General features: G+C 40.4%; 1 protein-coding gene across 1 annotated transcript in view; it reads left to right on the top strand.

Annotated features, from left to right (window-relative positions):
* Positions 1 to 22,422, top strand: part of zmat4a (zinc finger, matrin-type 4a) — a 238,844-nt gene that overhangs the window by 150,361 nt on the left and 66,061 nt on the right. Inside the window, exon 5 of the mRNA XM_028578250.1 lies at positions 6,710 to 6,931. Coding sequence (XP_028434051.1) covers positions 6,710 to 6,931 — 222 coding nt within the window. The remainder of the gene's footprint in view (positions 1 to 6,709; positions 6,932 to 22,422) is intronic.

Raw genomic sequence — 22,422 nt, 5'->3', positions numbered from 1 at the left:
GTCCTTTTTTTAAATCTTTATTTCTTGCAAACAGAACAAGATATAATTTTCTAGAGATACACAATACAAGCAAGGTACCCTTGCATTTTCTCTCGACATACATTGTGCAAGTATAAAACTCATATAAGAGAGAACACTTTAGCAAATATATTACAACTCCAAGTCCTGCCACCTGCAGAAGTTCTCCCATGACTCTGCAATGGTAAACGGCATCAGCGAGTATGTGGGTCGAGGGGCGTTGTGGACTCCTTTGTTAAGTGTTAGCTTAACACTAGCAAGACAAAGGAGTTTTTTGTGGACTTCAGCAGCCAAACAATACCCCCTAAACCAAATTTCATCCATTGGGTGGATATGGACTGCACAAGACTACAATCTGGACGAGAAGCAAGACTGGGCTAAGGACAATGAGGCTGGACAACAACCAGCTAGGCTAAGAACACTGAGGCTGGACAACAAGCAGGACTGGGCTAAGGACACTGAAGCTGGACAACAAGCAGGACTAGGCTAAGAATACTGAGGCAGGACAACAAGCAGGACTGGGCTAAGGACACTGAGGCTGGACAACAAGCAGGGGTGGGCTAAGAACACTGAGGCTGTGTACAAGAAGTGCTAGAGCCGCCTCTACATCCTGCGGGGCCCGGGGTCATTAAATGTCCTTGTACAATGCTGTGGAATTTATTCTTCTGTTGTGTGCTGGGGCAACAGGGCGAGGACAGTTAACGCCAGCACAATCAACAAGCTCATCAGGAAGGCTGGCTCAGTCCTGTGAGTGGAGCTTGATTATTTGGTGGTGTTGTCAGAGAGGAGGATGTTGCGCAAGCTGCAAAGCGTCATGGACAGTTACTCTCACCCTCTTCACCATCCTCCTGTGGCCAACAGACATTACAACTCATCCACCTCAGGACGAGGTCTCGTGGACTACACTGGATTTGTATAGTTTATTACAACTCAACTCCTTTCTGACTCATGGGACATAATGTGCAATAATGGGACATTAAAGGAAATATTTTGACATAATCATAAACAATCTGTAGTCTCGCATTGCCAGAGTTTCCTCCACAGCACTGCGGAGGAGGTTCTGGCTAGTGCACACAGCATTCCGGGATGGGAGAGAAACGTGCTCTCGTTTATTGGCATTTCTTTAAACCAATCACAATCGTCATGGGCTATATCTGTATTAACAATGAACTTACACTAACTACCTCAGATCTGGCACTGCACAAACACATATGTAAAATTTTTTTTTTATATATATATATATATATATATATATATATATATATATATATATATATATATATATAAACCAACAAGGACTTTTGATGCTAAAAACCTTTTAATTTGAATTTTTTTTTAATTGAAAGTATTACAGAACTGTTCACTCTATGCAGATAGGTTTATAGGTCACTACAAAGACTAACAAGTAATAACACCAGGCCAGTATTGTCAGGAGATGTGTAATGCGTTATGTTTCATCATCTAAATGAGACAAGAGTTACATGAGTAGATTGATACCCTCACATGACGTTGTACAATAACTAGAAAGCTAGAGCCAGTAGTTGATACGCCGAGCTTACCCTCTCATTTCTACAAATTAGATATATTTAAATATATAAAATTTCGACAAAGCTAGGTTAGCTGTTTCCCTCTGCTTTCATTCCCTATGCTAAACCGAACTAATCTCCTTCAGGCACTAGCTCCATAGTTCGCTCAATACTGTTGTATTACTTTAAGTGGTGATTTTTCCAATAAAGTCAGCACTAAATTTATGTATTAATTCTATTGGCGATATTAGCATTTAGCTACCTTCTCTATTAGGACTAGGACTGATAATCTAACTAAATTGAAGGAGTCTGTGTCCGTCTGTCCTTTTGATTTTCTCGACGGTTCATCCGATCGACCTCTACACTTGGCAGCTGTATTTCTGAGTGACGACCCAAGGAAGTGCAGTGTTGAGTTTGAGCTCTTGAGATCTACGGGAAATATTTATTATGCATTATGTACACACTATGTAGTGTATAGAGAGGGGACCCCTATTAATGGCATGCTTGGTACAGCTCGCTCTCCATTGTTGCTACAGTACATTCAAGAACAGATGAAGAAAAAGAAACTGGAGATGTTATATTGTAGCTGTCTGGAATAATGGAAGTACATTTCAAGGATAATTGCTGGATGTCCCTCACCTTCCCATCTCTGCACGTTGCCGTTCTCAAACTCTGTTCGCTTCGGGACACAAAATATATTTTCGAGCAAGCAAGCTACACGCTAATAATGGCAAGTTTTGAAGAAAATTTGGATCGTGCAACAAGGCAGGCCTGCTTGGTTCTTTTGGGGAATAATTGTAAAGATTTACAAAGAATATGTTTACGGCATTTACTTTCTAACTGGGACATTTTGGGACCAATTGGTGGGGATTTCTGGGGGGATTTTGGTGGGCAAATGACCATGTATCCAGCTAATTTGAATAGCTCAGGTTACTCTATTGTGTGTACAGTTAACTTAATTTAATATTTTATGTGGATATTTTAAATTGTGTTCAAATGTTCCACCTAAACAAATTCCTTCCCAAGAATATTTTGCAGAGCCATCGCCTCTGCGTCCGGAGCTTAGCGCCACAAGACAATTGTGATTGGTTTAAAGAAAGGAAAACAACCCAGAGCATTTTTTTCTCCCATTCTAGAATGTATGTGTGGTGTAGCCAGACCTTCCTTCACAGCGATGTGGAGGAAGGTCTGGCAAACTTAAAAATTACAAGCATCAGCAATGTAACTTTCGGAACGAACGCTTTTGTTCCCGGAATTAGCCTGGTTACAAATAGCTAGCTGTTAGCAAGTGATACGTATTGTTAAGGGTCGCAATTATGTCATGGCAAATGTATTGTGTGAGCGGTTCTTGAGAAAGCTGCAAGCAGCAATACTGGAGGCCAAGCAATCATCCTGTTCTGAACGGGCATTGCAGTAGTAATAATAACAATAACAACAATACTTCTACTAATTATAATATTAATAATAACAATAATAATAAAAATAGTAAAAAGCAGCAAGTACAGTATAAAGTCAAGTTGTTGTTTGAAATCCTAATTGCCTTCTGATTGTTTTTTATCATCCTCACAAAGTAAATATTTCACCTTCTTTGAGTTTACCACAGCCTTTTAATATTTTCTTTTACATTCTGTCATCCCTTGCTCTCCTCTGCTAGGTAATTGCCTGACTGTTATTGTTAAAACCAAGAGCTGTGCTTTCAGGTTATGTCTCATATGCCAGAGGTGTCCAAACAGTTTTGATGGAGAATTGCACCTAGTTCTCTATATATTTCAATCTACCAACTGTAGTTTTCTCACTGACTAGCAAAAGAGCAGATGGAGCTCCTGCTGTGTGTGGGGCACCTTCAATCTGAAGTTTAGTAGGTAGGCATGTTATGCAATGGCTAGTTTTAATCCTTGGTTGCTGAAGTGTATGGCGGATGCACACACCTCTCTCTAAAAGTTTGAGCAGGGCATTAAATCAAAAACAGCCCCTGAGCTTCTGTAGCTGACCTCTGACATTCTTGCAAAGGGGACTACAGGGATTAAATTACACTGACAGTTTACATTGGCCTATTAGTTGGAAATGTCACCCTACAGTATAGGCACAGATTGAAATCCTACATAATAGCTAGTTGCTGTGGATGAGAGCATTTTAATGTAAAATATAATGCAAATGTAAACTCTGCTCTGCCTGGGGCTCAGCTCTGAATCACTGAAAGCTGAACCCACAGTATAAACAGAGCAAACTGCTGACAGTTAAGGTTCTATACATTCTCTCTCTCCCCTATGTTTTTCACTGGAGTTGCCACTTTGAAATGTTGACTGGTGTAATGGAACGTAATGGGACAACACTAAATGTTGACTTAGGGTGGGCCGAGCACTCAAGGGTTAAAACTGATTAAGTTCATAGCGTCGTTTTGTGTTGGGGAGCACTCAGTGCAACGCAGCACTCGCTCAGGGTTAATACAATCATTCATGCATGAAGGGACAAGTGGGCAGCCACGAGGACAGCAGGCTTTTTAATCCGTTTGCCAAGTAGAATTTAGGTTTTCCTCTTCAGGCGCTTAATGGAGATAACAGCTTGTTATTCAGGGGGCTGCAGTAGCAGTCATTGTGACATTGCTGCTGATGAGTGCTCATTAAAACCTTTACATTGTTCTCTGTCTGCTGGCTACAAATCTCAACTTGTGTTTTTAGGTTGTGTTGACATGCCATTAGTAGTCTGCATTCTTGTTACAAATGTGTAAAATATGTATGTTTTAAAGCAGTACACAGTAAAACTATTTTATTCTTAAGCAGTGTTTTTCCTGAATAGAGAACTGACAGGTGGCCATCTTCCTTAAAGGTGTGATAGAATGATTATATAGGGTATTTTATACTGTTCCTTAAAGGAGAATTCCGGCCAATTTTTACGTTAATCTTGATCGCTATAGCTACGCGAGTACTTTTCCGTGGATTTTTATTGGGATGATTAGCACAGATGCCTGGCTGAATACACTCTCCGGACGGCAGCTAGCAGCTAACGGCTAACAGCTATCTGGCTGTACACACTCACCGGAGGGCAGCTAGCAGCTAACAGCTACTACCGCACTATTGTTTTTTTTAGGGGGGAATACACTTCAAGACATGACATGACCTGTCCTCTGGAGGACATAGCCACACCACCACCGCTCCGTGGATTGTTTTTGGGATGATTATCACAGAAGCCTGTCTGAATACACTCACCAAACGGCAGCTAGCAGCTAACGGCTATCAGCTAGCAGGGCAAGCTAGCTACTGGCAGGATCGAGACAGGGACCAGGGTAGGTGAATTTAAACAATGTCTGAGTTGAAAACGCATCTTGTTGACACGTAAGGGCCCTGTTCATGTGGCACAGACATATTAATTGAATTTTGTGTCTGTTAAGAGGCACAAAGGCACTCTAAAACTTGCCCCGAGCACTGCCGTTTTAGCTCAGGGGACGCTTGTAGTACGTAGCTGCAGCTTCTCAGTGTTACCTGCACTGATTCGGGTCGGGGTTTTTTCTATCGAAAGTACTCGCGTAGCTATAGCGATCAAGATTAACGTAAAAATTGGCCGGAATTCTCCTTTAAGGTCTCCTAATAGGGTATGTAACATTGGTTGGGCTGAAAATTGCCCGAATGCTATTTTATTAGGCCCTTAACTACCCTGTGAATATGGCTCTATTTGGAACAAGAGCTTTCCTTCCAAATATGGTATGCTCATGAATATGCAGAATGAGCTACGTGCTGATTGGTTTGAGCAAACTACATAGAAACACATGGGAGACTCGACAGCAAGTATCATATTTCAGACACTGCAAAATTATACATTGTTTATCGGGCTATTTCGTTATTAAATTCACTTCTGAGACTTTTTTTAGCGAGAAATCAACTATATAAAGCTCAAATATGGGCCGTTTATACGAAAATTGATGACCAATTGCAAGTCTGGTAAGACTCAGTAAACACACAGCAGGAAGAGGGGAGTTGCAGGCCCTGGAGCTCTGTCAGGGCAGGGGCATTTGGTAGTCCATTAGCCCAAAAGACTGTGACTTTGCGCGGGTATGGAGTGCTGTGGGATGCAAGTACCTCATAGCAGGCCGGGGTCTGTGAAGGAAGGCAGGCCGGGTGGCGAGGCAGCAACACAGGCAGCACCGGCCGCTGAACTCCAACACACAGTCAGACAAAATTTGCAATTAGCCATCCATTTTTGTAAAGCGGCCCATATTTGAGCTTTACATAGTTGATTTCTTGCATAAAAAAGTTTCAGAAGTGAATTTTGTAATGGAATAGCAGAGATCTGCGTGACCTAGCTAGATTCAGAAGACTACCTGATCTCAGGTCAGTTGTGTAGCCTATGTAAAGGTTGGGGCGTGACTGTTCTCTTAATACACCCATGGGCGTGACAAGGTTACAGGTCTTGGGAGGTTGACGTCAACTTCCAGCTTTGTTGAGATTCGCCCGTTTTAAGCGGCAGTTTCAAAATATGAGATTTTCATAGTAAAGAGGTGTCAATGGGATTTTGAGCTTCTATGTATGTCCTATTTACCCACCGAACTGTCGTTATTCTATGACAGGTTAAAATCAGTTTTGCATTCTATCACCCCTTTAATTTCCATGTGAAAAATATAACACTGTCATATTCACATATCCATTGCAAGAGTTACATTGTATTAAATGGCCAACAGCAATTCTTAGAATGAAATAACTCAACTACGGTGCGAGGTGAAAAGACATAATACGGTAGCAGGATGATAGTTAAGTAGCACTGGTCATTAAAAGTATAATTCACATGACAAACAACATAAATTTGGTGGGATCTTCCGAGCCCATCCTGGGGATCAGTATCCGGTTCGATCCAGGCATATTTTAATAGATCGGTGTCGGCTAACATAAAGCCAATCAAAATCGGATTCTTCCTTTCCTGAACTCCTATTGTGTTTTGCCTGCTAATGTTGCAGTGCTGCTCTCTTTAATCACATCTGAGCTCTACAGTGCAAGCATTTTGCTTCATGTGCGAGTGTGTGAATGTGAAAAATGATTTGGTCCTACTGGTGATTTACACAGTTTTTTACATCTGGGTTGGCAAATAAAAAACAATTCACTGAGGCACGTGTCTCTTTTTAAACCAGAATAAATCCCTGCAATCCTCAATTGTGTGTTTTGTTTTTGTTCTGTCAGAGGCATCACCCAGTCCTGTCAAGAGCTCCCCAGAAACGTCTCCAATGACCTCCCCGCGACAGCGCCGCGACTCTGACCGCTACTGCCAGCTATGCAACGCCTGGTTCAACAACCCAGGCATGGCTCAGCAACATTATGATGGCAAAAAGCACAAGAAGAATGCTGCTAGAGCAGACCTGTTGGAGCAGCTGGGCAAGACCCTGGACATGGGAGAGATGAAAGGTATGGAGCACTGTTGAAGTCATGAAATACTTTTATATATTCTGACTGTTGTAGTCTTTTTTATTGTTTAGTGATATGAAGTGCATCACAGAATTTGGTTGAAACTCTTTTCCATGTATTGTTAGACTGCAAGGTGGCAACTTCAATTCAATTTAATTTTATTTATAGTATCAAATCATAACAAGAGTTATCTCGAGACACTTTACAGATAGAGTAGGTCTAGACCACACTCTATAATTTACAAAGCCCCAACAATTCCAGCAATTCCAGTAATTCCCTCAAGAGCAAGCAGTGCGACAGTGGCGAGGAAAAACTCCCTCTTGGGAAGAAACCTCGGACAGACCCAGGCTCTTGGTAGGCGGTGTCTGACGGGCCGGTTGGGGATATGATGAACAGTGGCGATAATAATTAAATTAATAAATTCTAAGTCAAATTAATAACTTCTACGTTTAAATGTAGGATTTAAGTTGGAGCAGTTAGGCACCAAGAAAGTGCATGCATATATTGGTAGTGAGGCCCTTTTGATAAAAATTTGTCTTGTGAAAAAATGTCCGGCTGAAGTTAATTCTTTACCAAATCACAAGATCACGCGAGAATTGCGGGATCACATAGCACTCCAGCTTGTCAGGCTTCAAACAATGCGTTTGTGTTCGAAAAGCAGCAGACTTGATAGACAGATGGTTCATCCAATCATTTGCCAGGTATTTTTTTATGTTTCCAATGACGCCTTCTCAGATGGTTCTGTGTTAACAAACCATATATAGCCAGGTTATCGGACAGGACAGGTGTCTCTGTTGTGACCTATGTCAGACTCACACTTATGTAGAGTGACTGATGGAACAACCCAGTCTCATGGCAGTACGTGAAATGGTCATGTTATTTAATCTATTGATACGTGTTCACGGGAATGTTTTTGTCGTTTTTTTCCGTGGTGGGCAGCACGAAAATGTAAAGTAATGTATTTAAATGGGAAGCATATGTCTTCCGAAAATGCCGAAAATGCGGTGGTGGATGAGTCAAACAATTCCGGACTTTCACCCCCGAGGCCGGGGATCGCGTCATGCGTGTGGCGTGTTGTTTCCCCGTTAACCGTCCCGTTGTTGTGCGTTCCCTGCGGCCGTCTCCCGGCGTGTGAGGCGTCCTTTCCCCGTTGTTTTTTTTCCTTAACCCAACTTCCGCCATCCCGTTATTGTTGCGCGTCACCCACGGCTGTCTCCCAGAGTGTGAGGCGTCCTCCCTCGGGGTGTGGCGTTTGCTTTCCCCGTTCGCCATCCCGTTATTGTCGTGCATCACCCGTGGCCGTCTCCCAGCGTGTGAGGCGTCTTCCCCCGGGGTGTGGCGTTTGCTTTCCCCGTTAATCTCCCTATAGACCATTTCGTGCTGGCCACCACAAAAAATGTATCAATAGATGTTGGCAACCGTGTTGGATGGAACAGCCATGACAGGTGTTAAGTAATGACACACAGTCATGTTGACCCCAGAGCTTCTCATCCACAGTACAATGTACTTCAATAGGAGAAGCCATCCATTAATAAAGTGATCATTATGATTCAAGCCACTTGTCAGCAGGCAGGCTAAAGCTAGCTGAAGTGTCCTTGAGCAAGACCCTGACACCCTGCTGGTTCTTGGGGTGCTGCCATCTACTGACCCTAACTTTTGACCTGTCTGTTTTTGATAGTTTGGGGACACATTTGGGACTATTCCAAAAATAACCCTAGGTGAAATTCCTCATTTGGAGGTGTATTAAGTTATATTAAGTTAGATTTGGCCACTTGGGGACAGTGTAACAAGCTGTAAATTCAACATTACAGTATCATATATATTTTTAACAACTGCATATTTACACACCCAGCAGCATTAGCATTCATTCTGAGTTATTTTTCTGCCCACCTAGCAAATATTATCCCAATATTTCCTCTCCTTCTTGCTCTGGTTTGGTCTTAAATGTGCTAATGGTGCTAATATGTTAGCAAACAGCTCCCAATTTAGACAGCTATCAGACATGGAGCTACATTAGCATTCATTTGGAGTTGTGTTTCTGGCAATCTTTTTCATCTTTTTTTTATTCCTCCTTTTTGTTGTCATCAAACTCATAAGAAAAATATCTGTCTCTTTAGCTGCTAAATACGTCACTGTTTTCACCAGCTAGTTGTCTGTCCGCTGTTTGGGGCTGCAGTGAACAGTGTGATTAATGAGAGCACTGAGACTGAACCAAAAACAGTAGGGGTTATAAGATCCAAAACAATGTGCTATAAGATGCTGACGCTCTGTAGAGCTGAGGTGAGCTGGTGGTAATTCTCTGTGGGTTCTTTACGACGAGACTTTTACATTGTACATTAACTGTTCATTTGACGTAACAAATATCAGGGCAGCTTAGCAAAACTTATCATCATTTACTTTTTGCTATTCTACCCCTTGGTCGCTGTCAGAGAACAGGTAAAATGTTATGTAAAGGATGTTGAAAAGAAAACTCCCGCTCACTGTCTAACTTCATGTCTGACCATAATTTTTTGGAAAAATAACGATGGTCTAGTATCAAAACATTGCCTACTCTTAAACTTTATATATTTTTGTGACAGTGAGCAGTAGTTTTCTTTGCAACTTTTGACCTGCTTGTCCCCTTCCGATGTACCTGTCTCACGTTGTAGATGTGTGAAGTATTTTTCTGTACTGATGTAAAGGATGTTTAAGTGGTAATTCTTGTCAGACACTGTAGCCAATGATGTGATGTGTAATAATGATTAGTGAGAGAGACCAGCGTTACAAATAGAAATAATTCTGATCATTTGTGAGTCCTCGAACTGGAAGCCCTCTTGACTAGAGCTGTCAGCTTGATGCCTTCTGCAGTCCACTAGCATGTCACAAGCTGTTAATTTTACAGAAGAAGAGGAGGAGAGAACATTCTTGCTTATCCTCTCCCAGTCACAATATGTCAATAACAATTACACAATATTATTCCAGCTAGTGGAGGGCCGGCTGCCAGAAGAGCAGAGTGTGCCCAGAGGTATTGTAAAGGGTATTGGCGCGTGACTGCATCGAATGGGAGAAACAAGTCCTCACAGCTGATTGGACACAGACCCCTAACTCCAGGCCTGATTGGTGCTTTATAACCATAGGTGTGCTGTGGCTGGTTGAGGGCAAATTGAATGGTTGCAGTCAGTTCAGCTTTGTCATGTTGGCTATTGAGGTTTCATGATGTCTATTTCAGGTACAATACATTTGGCCCATGGTTGAACAACATCACTACTCAGCATATATAGTTCATTATAGTATAGTTTTTTTTTTTCTTTTAAGCAATTATATTAGACAAACAATGATATAATTTGTACAGAACTGAATGTGTTTGAGACTTTTAAACCCCACTCCAACAGAGTCCCAACCCAGTTGTACCATGTCTTTTGTTCAGTGATACATGAGATAAATCAGTATATGGATATGCATCTCTACATACATACACCCATATACATATCCACACGTAGAGTATACCAATATATCAATATGAATACATTATTTGACTGTGCAAAGCTAATGCGTTGTGTGGGAGCTTTTATTTAGACTCAGTTAATGCTTACATTTTTCTTTTTTTTAAGGTAGAATTCATATGTATTTACTAGATTTATTCATTTACATGGTTAATGATATATTATTTTGTTGGCAGCGAAACATATAGATAAATGTATGAGGAGTATAAATAGCAGTAGATTTAATTAGTGGATGGTACATTTTAATTCAGAAAATGAAGCCAATTATTTTCTAGCAACTTATAATATATACATATAATCCAAATACAGATATGAATAATACTAATAATGACATGAAGAGAAACACATTCAGATAGTAGCTTCTTGTACTCGTATCTTACACATCTAAATACAGTATACCGTAATCGGCCATGTAACCTTTTCAAGAAGTTAGTTAGGTAGTTCTTTATTGCATACACCAACATGTATGAGGGTTTATGTCCATTTAAGCAGTATAAGTCTTCTAGAAAAACATATATTAGTTGCCAGAAAATTATCTTAGAGCAAAATAAGATTTGCAAGAAGCTGTCATTTGCTTAAATTGATCACATCTACAATCAATTTTAAATTATGCTAATTTTTACTTACTTTACGTCTATTTTAAAGCACCTTAATACTTTGTTTTAAATTATTAATCTTCGACTTTTTGAAGCCACAAGACTGGGAAAAGTGGGTAAGATGGTTTGAGCGCAGAGTGGCTAGCGACCTGGATAAGTCATCAGACACTAACCAGGTGAACACGCTAATATATTGCATGTGGGACGAGGCAGATGACGTGTTAAAAGGGCTAACATTAACCGCTGAACAGAAACTGGTATACAGCTCCGTCAAAGACGGCTTCACAAACTTTTTCATGCCGAAAAAAAAATGTGATTAACCAACGAGCTAAATTTAACCAGCGAGCTCAGGGGCCATCCGAATCTGCAGACTCGTTTATAACTGCTTTATATCCTCTGGCTGAAGATTGTGAGTATGAGGCACTGCGCAATGAACTGTTGAGAGACAGGATCATAGTAGGCATTAGAGACAATGTGCTTCCACAGAAAATGCAGATGGAGAGCAGGCTGGATCTGGCAAAATCCATTAATATGGTCAGACATTGGAGGACATTAAACGGCAACAAACAGATCTGAGAGGAGATGCTACACATGCTATTAAAACTACAGTGGATGCAGTGCACACTAGGAAACAGCAAGCCTGGAAAAATAAAAGACAGCCAGCTAAACAGTACAAAGACAAGCACGAAGCAAAATCAGGAGCAGAGCATAAGTGACTCGGATTCGAGTTGCACTTAAGTCGCACAAACAGCTGACTTCAGACTTGACTTGCGACTCGAACCAAAAGACTTCAGACTTGACTCGGACTCGAGCTTCGAGACTTGTCAACATCCTGTTTTCATGCAATTATTGCTTTTTAAATCTAAATTCATTCATTTAATTCTATTTTCTTTTATTGGCGCATATACGTTGGGGAAATGTATGCAGGCCGCATGTCCCCTGCCCTTTGCCATAATGTGCAACATAACGCATGCGCTATGCCTATGTGCGCACACTCACATAAATGCATTGACGATGGCGACACCAAGTCCTCCCGGAGTTGTGGCTTTTGTCATTAGTTTTGCTTTCAATAACTTTGTAAACAGCAGCATTAAGCGACCAGCTACATGCAAGGTGTGTGGCACCAAGATAAATGATGCTGGATCAACAACGTCGAAATTCATCAGGCATCTCAAAATGCCCAGACAGGTCAGTAACTTGCTAATGTGAAAGAGACGTTAAATTTAGCATATATCGTCACAGGTAACAAGCTAACCATCGCAAAGTGTTTTGCTAATGCTGGTAACAGCCAAATTGTATCTAGTTGTATCCATCCATATGACAGACTTAGGTTAATATTTCACCAGGTTGTTTTTAAATAGCAATTTTTGCACCATGGTTGGTGTATTAACTTTCAGTACAGATGTTTTCCTCACACTTTGAACACTGAAAAATGTCATGCATGATGAGGTTGGGCTTTACAGCCAGTTACTAACACAGACAAACATGTATTCTTTGGTGCAGATACCAAAATGTTGAAAAATACAGTTAAATAAATTGAAACAGAGTTCTTAATTTGTGTTTCTTCAGATTGCATTGCAGTAGACCCCATAAAGTTATCCTACAACTGATTTTGATACTGTACTGCAGTGGTTCCCAACCTGGGGTCCGGGCACCCCCAGGGGGGGCGGCAAAGATCACAGGGGGGGCGCGAGTCTTTATCTGGTTTGAGGTTGAGGTAAAAAAAAATGTTTTGCACATGTTAAACAAATTATAATACACTAGAATATCTAATGTATACAAAAGTCTGTATGAAAACTATATATTTTGTTGTATCCTCAATTTTCCTGCCGCCACGGCATCACTATTTTATGAATGAAACATGCCGGAGAAACAGTGCTGATAACTCCTCTGTATCAAAAAAGAAAGAGAGGCTCTATCTCGAGAGTTACCTCAACTTCGGTTTTGGGTGGGGGGGGGGGGGCTCAGCTTTTCTTAGACATGAGTAGGGGGGGCGCCAAGGAAAAAAGGTTGGGAACCACTGCTGTACTGTATGGATGGTAGCTACAGGACATGCTTTGAATTCATAAGATTTAGGAATACAGTGTTAGGGACAGATAAGATGGCCAGAGACTTGAGACTTGACTTGGACTCATGGCAAAAGACTTGAGACTTGACTTGACCTTTCCCCTCAAAGACTTAAGACTTGACTTGGACTCAAGCTCAAAGAATTGAGACTTGACTTGGACTTCCAAAAAAGACTTGTGAACTAGTTAAGGACAGTCAGTGGTGTTGCTTGAAAAAAAACTGTGGGTTGTTCAAACATAGTAAATTAAAAACAGTAATTATTACTGTTATTTTATTGTAAAGGCATGATCACTCTTCTGAAGTCAGCTTCTTGCAGGATTCTGTACCAAAGTCTCCTTTCCACCTTTCCACTAACGTGAAGCCATCTCTATCTTTGGCTTCATCTCTTTTGCTCTATGGCTGTGATGCACTGTGTAAGGAGGAGATGGATTTGCCAACATCAACACAGTCATGGAGAGGCTGAAAATGTCAGCATGCTAGCTGCACTATTCAGCAATTGAGCTAATTAGCTTTTCTCTCCGGCGATTATCAATTAGTAATGAAGTGGCAAATCATCCTATCAGGCAAAACCAGCTCTGTGAGCCTGTGGAGAAGAGAATGGGACCGCAGCAGGCATTGCGGGCAGCCAGGCAGTCGGGATAGAGAGGGGAGGCAGGGGATGCTGATGCTGATGCTGCTGGAGAACGCATCCACCATTGCCTCTATTTGGAGCTCTTTTTTTTCATCTTTGCCTCTCTTAATTCTGTTCTCTTGCCATTCCCTCTCCCTGACCTCCAGCGTTGTACACCTCCCAACTTGCTGAAAAATGTGCAGTCTGACTCTGAAGATGTGATGAAATATTCAACAGCTCCCATAAAGGAAGAGGTGTCGTCATCCAGGGGTCTGCATATTGTTGTTGTGTATTCAGCACTGTGCAGCTATGAGAAAATATATCCTTATTTTGCAGCACACTGTAAAATTGATTCTTCTGTTCTTAAAGTGTACCTATTATTATTATTATTATTATTATTATTATTATATAGCACTTTCAGGTTCATAATTGTATTTTGTGATTCTACCAGAACATGTTTACATGCTTTAATGTTCAAAAAACACATAATTCTTCTATAATAGCCCATGGCTGCTGCACCTGTATTCACCCTCTGTTGGAGCGCCTGTCTCTTCAAGCCCCCTTCCTGAAAAAGCCCAGTCTGCTCTGATTGGTCAGCGCCTGTAATGTGACCTGAAATTGGGGAGAAAAAACCAACATTGGCAGCCAAGATTACACCTATCTGGCGTTAGCATGCAGCTACTTAATATTTAGCAGTAGGCAAACGTAAGATTGGAATGGAATGGAGCAGCACTTTCTACCATTAAAAATCGGATAAAGACGTCTAAACAAATTACTACACAACGGGACATGTTCCGGCAGTAATGTGACCTGAAATTGGGGAGAAATGACCAACACTGGCTGCCAAGATTACAGCTATCTGGCATTAGCATGCAGCTACCAGTTACCAATGAACAATAACAGAATATAGCAGCACTTTTCACCGTCAAAAATCACAGATAAAGGCTTTTAAACCAAATACTACATAACTGGAAATGTTTCAGGAGTAATCTGACCCGTAACTGGGGACAGTTTAACAATATTCGCAGCCAAGATTACATTTTTTACTGTTGTTAGCATGCAGCTACATGGTACAATGTTAACCCTAGCTTAAAAAACAATCCAGTAGTTCCTCCCTGGAGCAGTAGAAAAACTGTTGAAACCGGAGCATTCAGAACAGTTGAAAATCTGATTGTTCACAGGGATTTCTCTGAAACACGTTTACCTCATTATTTCAAATATCCGACATTATAACATTATAGATATGACAGAAAATACGGAAAAGCATAGTAAAAAATAGTTCCACTTTAAGTCATTTTGGTCTTTCACATAATATGCAAATAACTGTTAAGTGAGTTAAGAGTCCATTACTCTTAGATCTGTGTGATTAAAGTCTTTTCAAAGTGAATAGTGTAAAGAAGAAATGTTTTATTAACTGTAACAGTGAGAACTGTAATGTTTGCAGAGTTGTAAATAGGATGGAAAATGAATATGCGGTAGACAGTCCATTAAGACACTAATGTGGACAGATTGTTTAAGCACTTTTCCCTGTTTATCACTGCAGTGGATTTAAAAGAGATAATGGTGTCTTTTTCTCAAAGATAATTTTGTTAATTATTTCAGAAATTAACCTCTTGACGCCTGAATTTATTCACAATTATATAAACAAAATATTATGTGTGTTTCTGGCTCCAAGCTGATGCTAAATTAAATTGAGATTGTTAATTTGTCTATAGCATAGGGAATAGATATAAATTTAGGTATGATGCAAATTAGCATTAGGCATTATGGTAAAATTCTTTTACAAAATGGTAAAATTAATAAAACACATAGTAGATTTCATTCATGTCACAAAGTTGTTAGAACTTCTAAACTGTAAATGATAAATACATGGATCTTGACAACGGCAAGAAAGAAAACACTCTCCTACTCCCTAACATTGACAGTAGTTTCTTTAGGGGTAGGGTTAGGTTTAGGGGTAGGATTAGGTTTAGGGTTAATTTCGCTTCCGTGAACAGGATGTATCTCCCACTCCGACCGGTCCTACGAGAAACCAGTGCATCCAAAAGGTTCCTAGGTATGTATCGCATGTAAACAAACTGGCACTGGGGGGAATACACACGCTATCTCGCCTGCAGTCGGAATGGAAGGGGTTTGATGCAAATTAGCGACAGTCTGCGTTAAGGGGTTAAAGCAAATAGGGGAAGACAAAACATATTTTTCTAAACTTTTAGTTTTACTAGAGATGCACCAATCCAACTTTTTCTCTCCTGATATCAATTCCGAGTCTGGGTATCTGCAGATACAAAGTACTGATCCAGTATCGGTGCTCATTACCCATATTTAAAATCTGTATGCATCACTTTATAAAACTAAACGCAATAACTGTGTTTTAATGTGGCTTGCAAATTTCATGGCAGATACCTGATGCGCTTAATTGTCAATATCAGAACCGTTACCAGTCCAACATATCCAATTTGTACATCCCTATTTCTTACACTGATGCATATAATTGTTACATTTTAGAGCACAGTACATCATTCAAATGTAAGCATTGCTGGATTAAGGGGCCAAAACAAGGGCCAAAACAAATGCTGTTGGTCCCCTACTTAGCCTTAGCCACTGCCCAAGCGTCCATATTTTATGACATTTCCCACCCTCTGTGCCTGTCGCCTCCAAGTATCCATCAAGTGCAGAAAACACAGCAGCTGCTTTACTCAGAAGATCCAAACATCTCGGATATATGGCATACTGTCCTTGTTACAGACACTGTACACAACACATACTTGCAGCATTAGCAATGTTGGCATTTGTTACAGTTAGCTTACCAGGGTTCGTACGGGTGCTTAAAATTCCTGAAAATGCTTGAATTTTGATGTTGTGTTTTAAAAGTTTGACAAGTGCTTGAATTTTGGATAAAATGCTTGAAATTGTAACGGTATTTCTTTCACAACAAATACCTATCTGACTGAATAGTTTGTTTATTAAATGGAGAAATAAAATGTTGGAGAGCCTAAAATTAAACCTGCTCGCTTGTGCATGTGTGACTATGATCTGCCACCATGCCAAGAACCGCCCTAGGAAGCAGCGCGATCGGTTGGTGTAAGGCATTTCACCTTGAGTGGTTAAGGTTAGGATTGCCGATTGGTCAGGGGATAGGACCTGTACAATTGGGTTTACATTACCTTGCATAAGCATCATGGACACCTGGCTAATAAATGCTATTGAAGGGCGGGCCTTGGCGTGGCTATAGTGGGATTTGTAATTCGGCAGAATGTCTGCGGACTGACTCCGCTGCGTGTCGGCTGCGTGCTCCGCCATCCATCAATACCCACCAGGTCCGGATTTATTGCGGCACGCCTATGGCCATGACTGACAGCTGTAGTCACGAGGACCCACAAGATCTCGCGAATTCACATAGAATAGAACCACAAAACCAACAACAGTTTGTTTCCAACCAGAGGAGTAGAGGGGAAACAACTCTGTGCTGTGTTTTCAAGGTGTAGTGCAGGGAAATATGATCCACCGTGAGCACAGTGTATTTTATTTTGAAAACAAACCAGATGTTTATTTTGTTTCTGTGCTCGACTTCCTGTCCCGCACTATCTGCCGTGTGCTGAATTGCTGTAGATATCTCCGGCGTCCAGCAAAAATAGATGCTCTGGCTATCTGCTTCGGAGGACTGCGTATCCCCGGAGCTGTGCCGGAGTCAGAACGCAGCCATTGCAGTGGAAATACACACATTGACTTTAATGGAAACCTAATGACTCTGCTGCGGTTCCGGAGCAGATCCACAGCCGCTACGCAGCCGGTGGAAATTGGGGGTGAGGGTTAATGCCCGACAAGGTGTCCATTAATACCTGACAATGGACACCTCGAAGGGCATTAATCCGCTTATACCATGGTCACTTGCAAAATAACATATTTATAAAACATTAGTTCATATTTTAATTTGTTTTACAATCGAAATCTAAAGTTCATCCCAACAATAACTCTGTTTATCTAGTTACGCCTGACAGTTTAACTAATACCTGGAACAATCATTCCCATCCATTAGGTTCTTATGCAATGCAAACGTTGTTGACTTGCCTCCCTTAGCAACCGGAGATATTTATAGTCCGCTCAGCTGATAGAACCCTGTTTAGCTATGAGCCAGAAAGCTAACACTATGCTAGCAAGATCCAAAGTCAATAACATTGTGTACAGTTGGCAATCAGAAAAATAATTTGACAGTATGTTGAACAACAAGACAAGCTAGCTATCCAGCCATGTCATTGTCCCCAAAACAATATAACGACTTTTACGAACAATTTCATCCGCGATGTCGGCCGCAGCGGCTCAGCCTGAAGTAGCGAGCGACCTGAACAGTGAAAGGGATGTGAGATAACCTTATTGTCTGTGAAACAAAGTCAGTCCAGAGGGGTAGTATAACTTACTTCTTGCAGGTTATGTGTTAGCGCCATCCTGTGGTGCAGCGCTACGTTACATCCCGCAACGCCCTGCTTTGATGTTCATAAGCACAGAGTAGTCAGGATCCGGTATAGGAGACTGCACTACTCAGTATGACACATGTGACATGAACTTCCACAATGACCTTTGAAGTCACTGTTCCATTATCTTTAATGTGACTATTATTTGCCACTGTTCATCACACCCCCAACCGGCCCTGTCAGACACCGCCTACCAAGAGTCTGGGTCTGCCGAGGTTTCTTCCTAAAAGGGAGTTTTTCCTTACCACTGTCGCAATAGCCACTGCTAATGCTTGCTCTTGAGGGAATTACTGTAATTGTTGGGGTTTTGGAATTTATAGAGTGTGGTCTAGACCTACTCTATCTGTAAAGTGTCTTGAGATAACTCTTATGATTTGATACTATAAATAAAATTGAATTGAAAATATTCAAAGGACGAGTTGGAAATAACGGATCCACATTTCCTTTTTTATTTAATGTAGCGCATTCAATTAGAACAGTAAACGGTCAGTTTCACCAGAACTCCTTTAGTAGGTGTCCTACATCACTTTTTTTGGACACCCTGCAGCCAATCAGAATCGAGTATTCACCCAGACCATGGTATAAAGGTTGTTGTTGCATTGCCTCAGAATTTGTTCAAACCTTGTCTATATCAAGAATGTGTCCCAAAACCAAGGCCTGTAAAATATTTCTGTTCAAATCCTATGTCTTCATATTTTTAGCCCTTGAAATTACTTCAGTTTTACAGCCTGAGAATCACATTATCTGGGAAGCAATATTTGGACATTAATTCAGAGGCAGCCCAAACTTTGTAGGGTGGAAGACAAACATGTCAATATGACTTAACCATTACAAGTTTGTACAGCATGCCCTAGATTTGGAAGAAAGTGTGAAAAGACTGACATTAAGGGTAGCATAAGACTTTGAGCAAAATCTAAGAGGGTGCACCAACTGTTTTCTGGATTTTGACACAGAATGACCCAGCTGCATGTCATTTGGCTCAAATCCTCCCACTCAGTGCTCCTCACCATTGCTGTCTTGCTGTATGTTACGTTATGAACCATGAAGAGAGGGTGATAACTCAGGGTTAGTGAAGTGAACCTGTTGAATGATTTTGTTTGGGGTAATTGTTTTTACATTGACTCAGGGAGTTTAGATAGCAAGCAAAGTCCACATTTTGAAAAATAAAACTTGTGTTTTGCTTAAATATCTAATCCTTCTGCTATTACGAAACACAATTTTGGGTGTTAGCATTATGTCTTTTAATGTGACAAAAACACTAAATCATAATTTTGACTATGTATTGGTATATATTTTACGGTGGTGTAAGGTGCTGGAAAAAGTTTTAAAATGGACGTTGAAAGTGCTTGAATTTGACCTTGGAAAAGGTGTACGAACCCTGGCTTACTCTTTTACATTACATTACATGTCATTTAGCTGACGCTTTTATCCAAAGCGACTTACAATTGCTACATATGACAGAGGTCGCACGCCTCTGGAGCAACTAGGGGTTAAGTGTCTTGCTCAGGGACACATTGGTTGATGTATCGCAGTGGGAATCGAACCCGGGTCTACCGCAACAAAGGCATGCGTCACTTTTCAGAGCATTTTAACATGTCTGGCACACAGTCTATAGAATTTGAACTCAGCCAGGATGTAATCTGGTGATGCATAATCATAGGGGAGCTATATATAGCTAAAAGTTAATTCAACAATAGGCAAACTGAAAATGACAAACATTAAAAGCTAGAGCGGAACTTTTACACATACACACACGTCAAACATTCAAGCCCCTGCCAAATGAGTTCACACAATGCTGATTGAAGCCTAAATTATACTATGCATTCTGTGGGCGCTGGTGCACACATAGCATGTAATTTCACACATGCGTGTTTGGATCAGAACTGTCTGTGCAAGTTTTTCTACAGGCGTTATGGTGTCTGGTATCTAGGGCTGTAGCAATGCGATATGAAACCGAAATCGCCACACTCAGATCTACGAACCTGTGAGAAGGCAGAATCGCGACACACCCCTTCCAACTCCCAGAGTTATCCTTCCTGTCCAGATCCAATGCTCCCACATCTTTAAATTACTATTAGTATTAGTCGTTTTGATGCCTTATCGCCCGTTGTTGGATACATTTTGCTAACTATAAAGAAGGCTCAAAGCAAAGGGGGAGGGGTGGAGATTTTTGTCATAAACACCAATAACGCTAACGGAGGTGTAACGTTACGAATGCTGTTCTGACTTGGTATGTTTCCCGACGGTTCAGTAAACTGCCGTTAGCCTCCTTAGCACCGGGGTTAAGTGCTGACCGGATTTGGATTGCTGTAATGATAGTGGCTGGCTGCTAGCTGGCTGGGGGCTGACCATGGATGTGTCCCCGGGCCGGGGCTGTTGTCAGCTCTCATCCCGACTGAAGCCTTGCAGCGCCGGGAGAGTGAGGCAGACAGACAGGGGTGTGCTAGCTGGCTAAATTACCATTAGATTAGTCGTCTATCTATACAGTTAACGTTACTGATGAATTTGTGGGTTAGCCCAGAGTTGTTAACCGTGATCAAAACAATCATACTAAAAATAACTGAGCGTGTTAAACAAAGTTGTAATCTTATGTTACCCACCAAGAATTAGCTAACGTTATAGACCAAGCATTAGCATTAGCTACTTGTCAACCAGCACCTTTATAGTAGGCTAACCTTAAAGCTACAGCAAAGCACTTTTCCTCTGCGGTCTCCCTGCAGGTTGGAAGCGGAATTGTTCATTACTGTTACCATTACCATTATTCTTATGTTTCATTCGAACGAGTTAGAACCACTGAAACAATTTTGGAAACATTATTCTAAGGTATCAAAGAATCTTTGGTGTTATATCGATCAATATTGAAATCAATCAATATCAAGAAATAAGGTCTCTGTTGTATTACTGTGTTGCTAAGTGGCATGTAATCAATGACAAAACGATGCCATGTGGCAAAAACAAAGTTGTATTATGTTTACTGAGTATAACTCTCCTCCACCTCCTTTGGCTCTCTGATTGGTTACACTGTATGTTGGTCGGTAACACTTTATAATAACCATCGCTAATAAATGGTAAATTGATAGTTAATTAAACTTAAATTAATAATTATTTTACTGTTAACTAACAACAAAATCATAATTAATCATGTTTACTAATTATTAGTTATGCTTTAATTTGTTATTTTAAAAGTTTATTGTTTCACATCAAAACATTTTATATATTAACTTTGTGTAAATGATTAAGAAATCGTTTGTGAACCGTCAGTAAACATAATTTGGATGTCTGGTGTAAAGTTGCATCTGATGAAAATAATACCTTGTTAATGGTTGATAAAGACTTTGTAAAGCATCTATAAACATTATTTAGAGCTATTATCAGTGCTCAAATAATAAAATAATCATCTCTTTTATAGATCACCAAATAAAGATCTAATGGGGCCAAATTAATGTTACTTGATGATTTATAAACCATTTATTAATCATTACCTTATTATTATAAGGATTAGTTGCAACATTATAATAGCCATTCAAATAATATTTATAGACAGTTTACAAAACAATTATTAACCACTGACAAAGTATTACCAAACTATCTGAAGTTATGAACTTATTATTGTATATGACACTTAACTAATGATAAAATAACATTAATTATAACATTACTAATAATGAGTAAACATTATAAATCATCATTTCATTGTCTTTTAACAGTAAAATACCTATTAACTAAAGAGCCGACAATGGTGAGTTATTTTAAGCCAAGAGAAGGAGGCTGTAAATTGGGAAGATATGACCGTGAGTTTCCGTAATTCTAAGCCAATAAAGTGTGTTCAGTCAGGTGGAGAGAACGGTAAGGTACTCTCATTTTTAGCAGTTCCTACCGTAATTCTAAGCCTAGGAAGTGTGTCTGTTCGTCGGGTGGAGAGGACAGCGAGGTTGTTGTTTTTAGTGGTTCCTACCATAATTCATTTTTTTTTATGATACATTTTTTATTTATTTTGTATTTTTTTAACACAACATATTGAACAAACAAACACAATCGAACGGAACCAAAATCCTCACCCACCCCCCACGGTCTAGAGGAAAACAAAACAAACCAAAATACAAGAAAACAAAACAGAAATCACACCTTGTCGTCATTAAGTAAGAAAACAATCGGGTCAGTAGGAATTCGACATCCTATCACATCAGATATTATTGATGTTGTTTTATTCCAAAACTCATGCACCTGTTCACACTCCCAGACCATGTGCAGTTCCTACCGTAATTCT

The sequence above is a fragment of the Perca flavescens genome, chromosome 5 (genome assembly GCF_004354835.1).
Source record: "Perca flavescens isolate YP-PL-M2 chromosome 5, PFLA_1.0, whole genome shotgun sequence".
Lineage (NCBI taxonomy): Eukaryota > Metazoa > Chordata > Actinopteri > Perciformes > Percidae > Perca > Perca flavescens.
The sequence above is the reverse complement of the archived record's forward strand: the minus strand, read 5'-3'. Positions and strand labels throughout refer to the sequence as shown.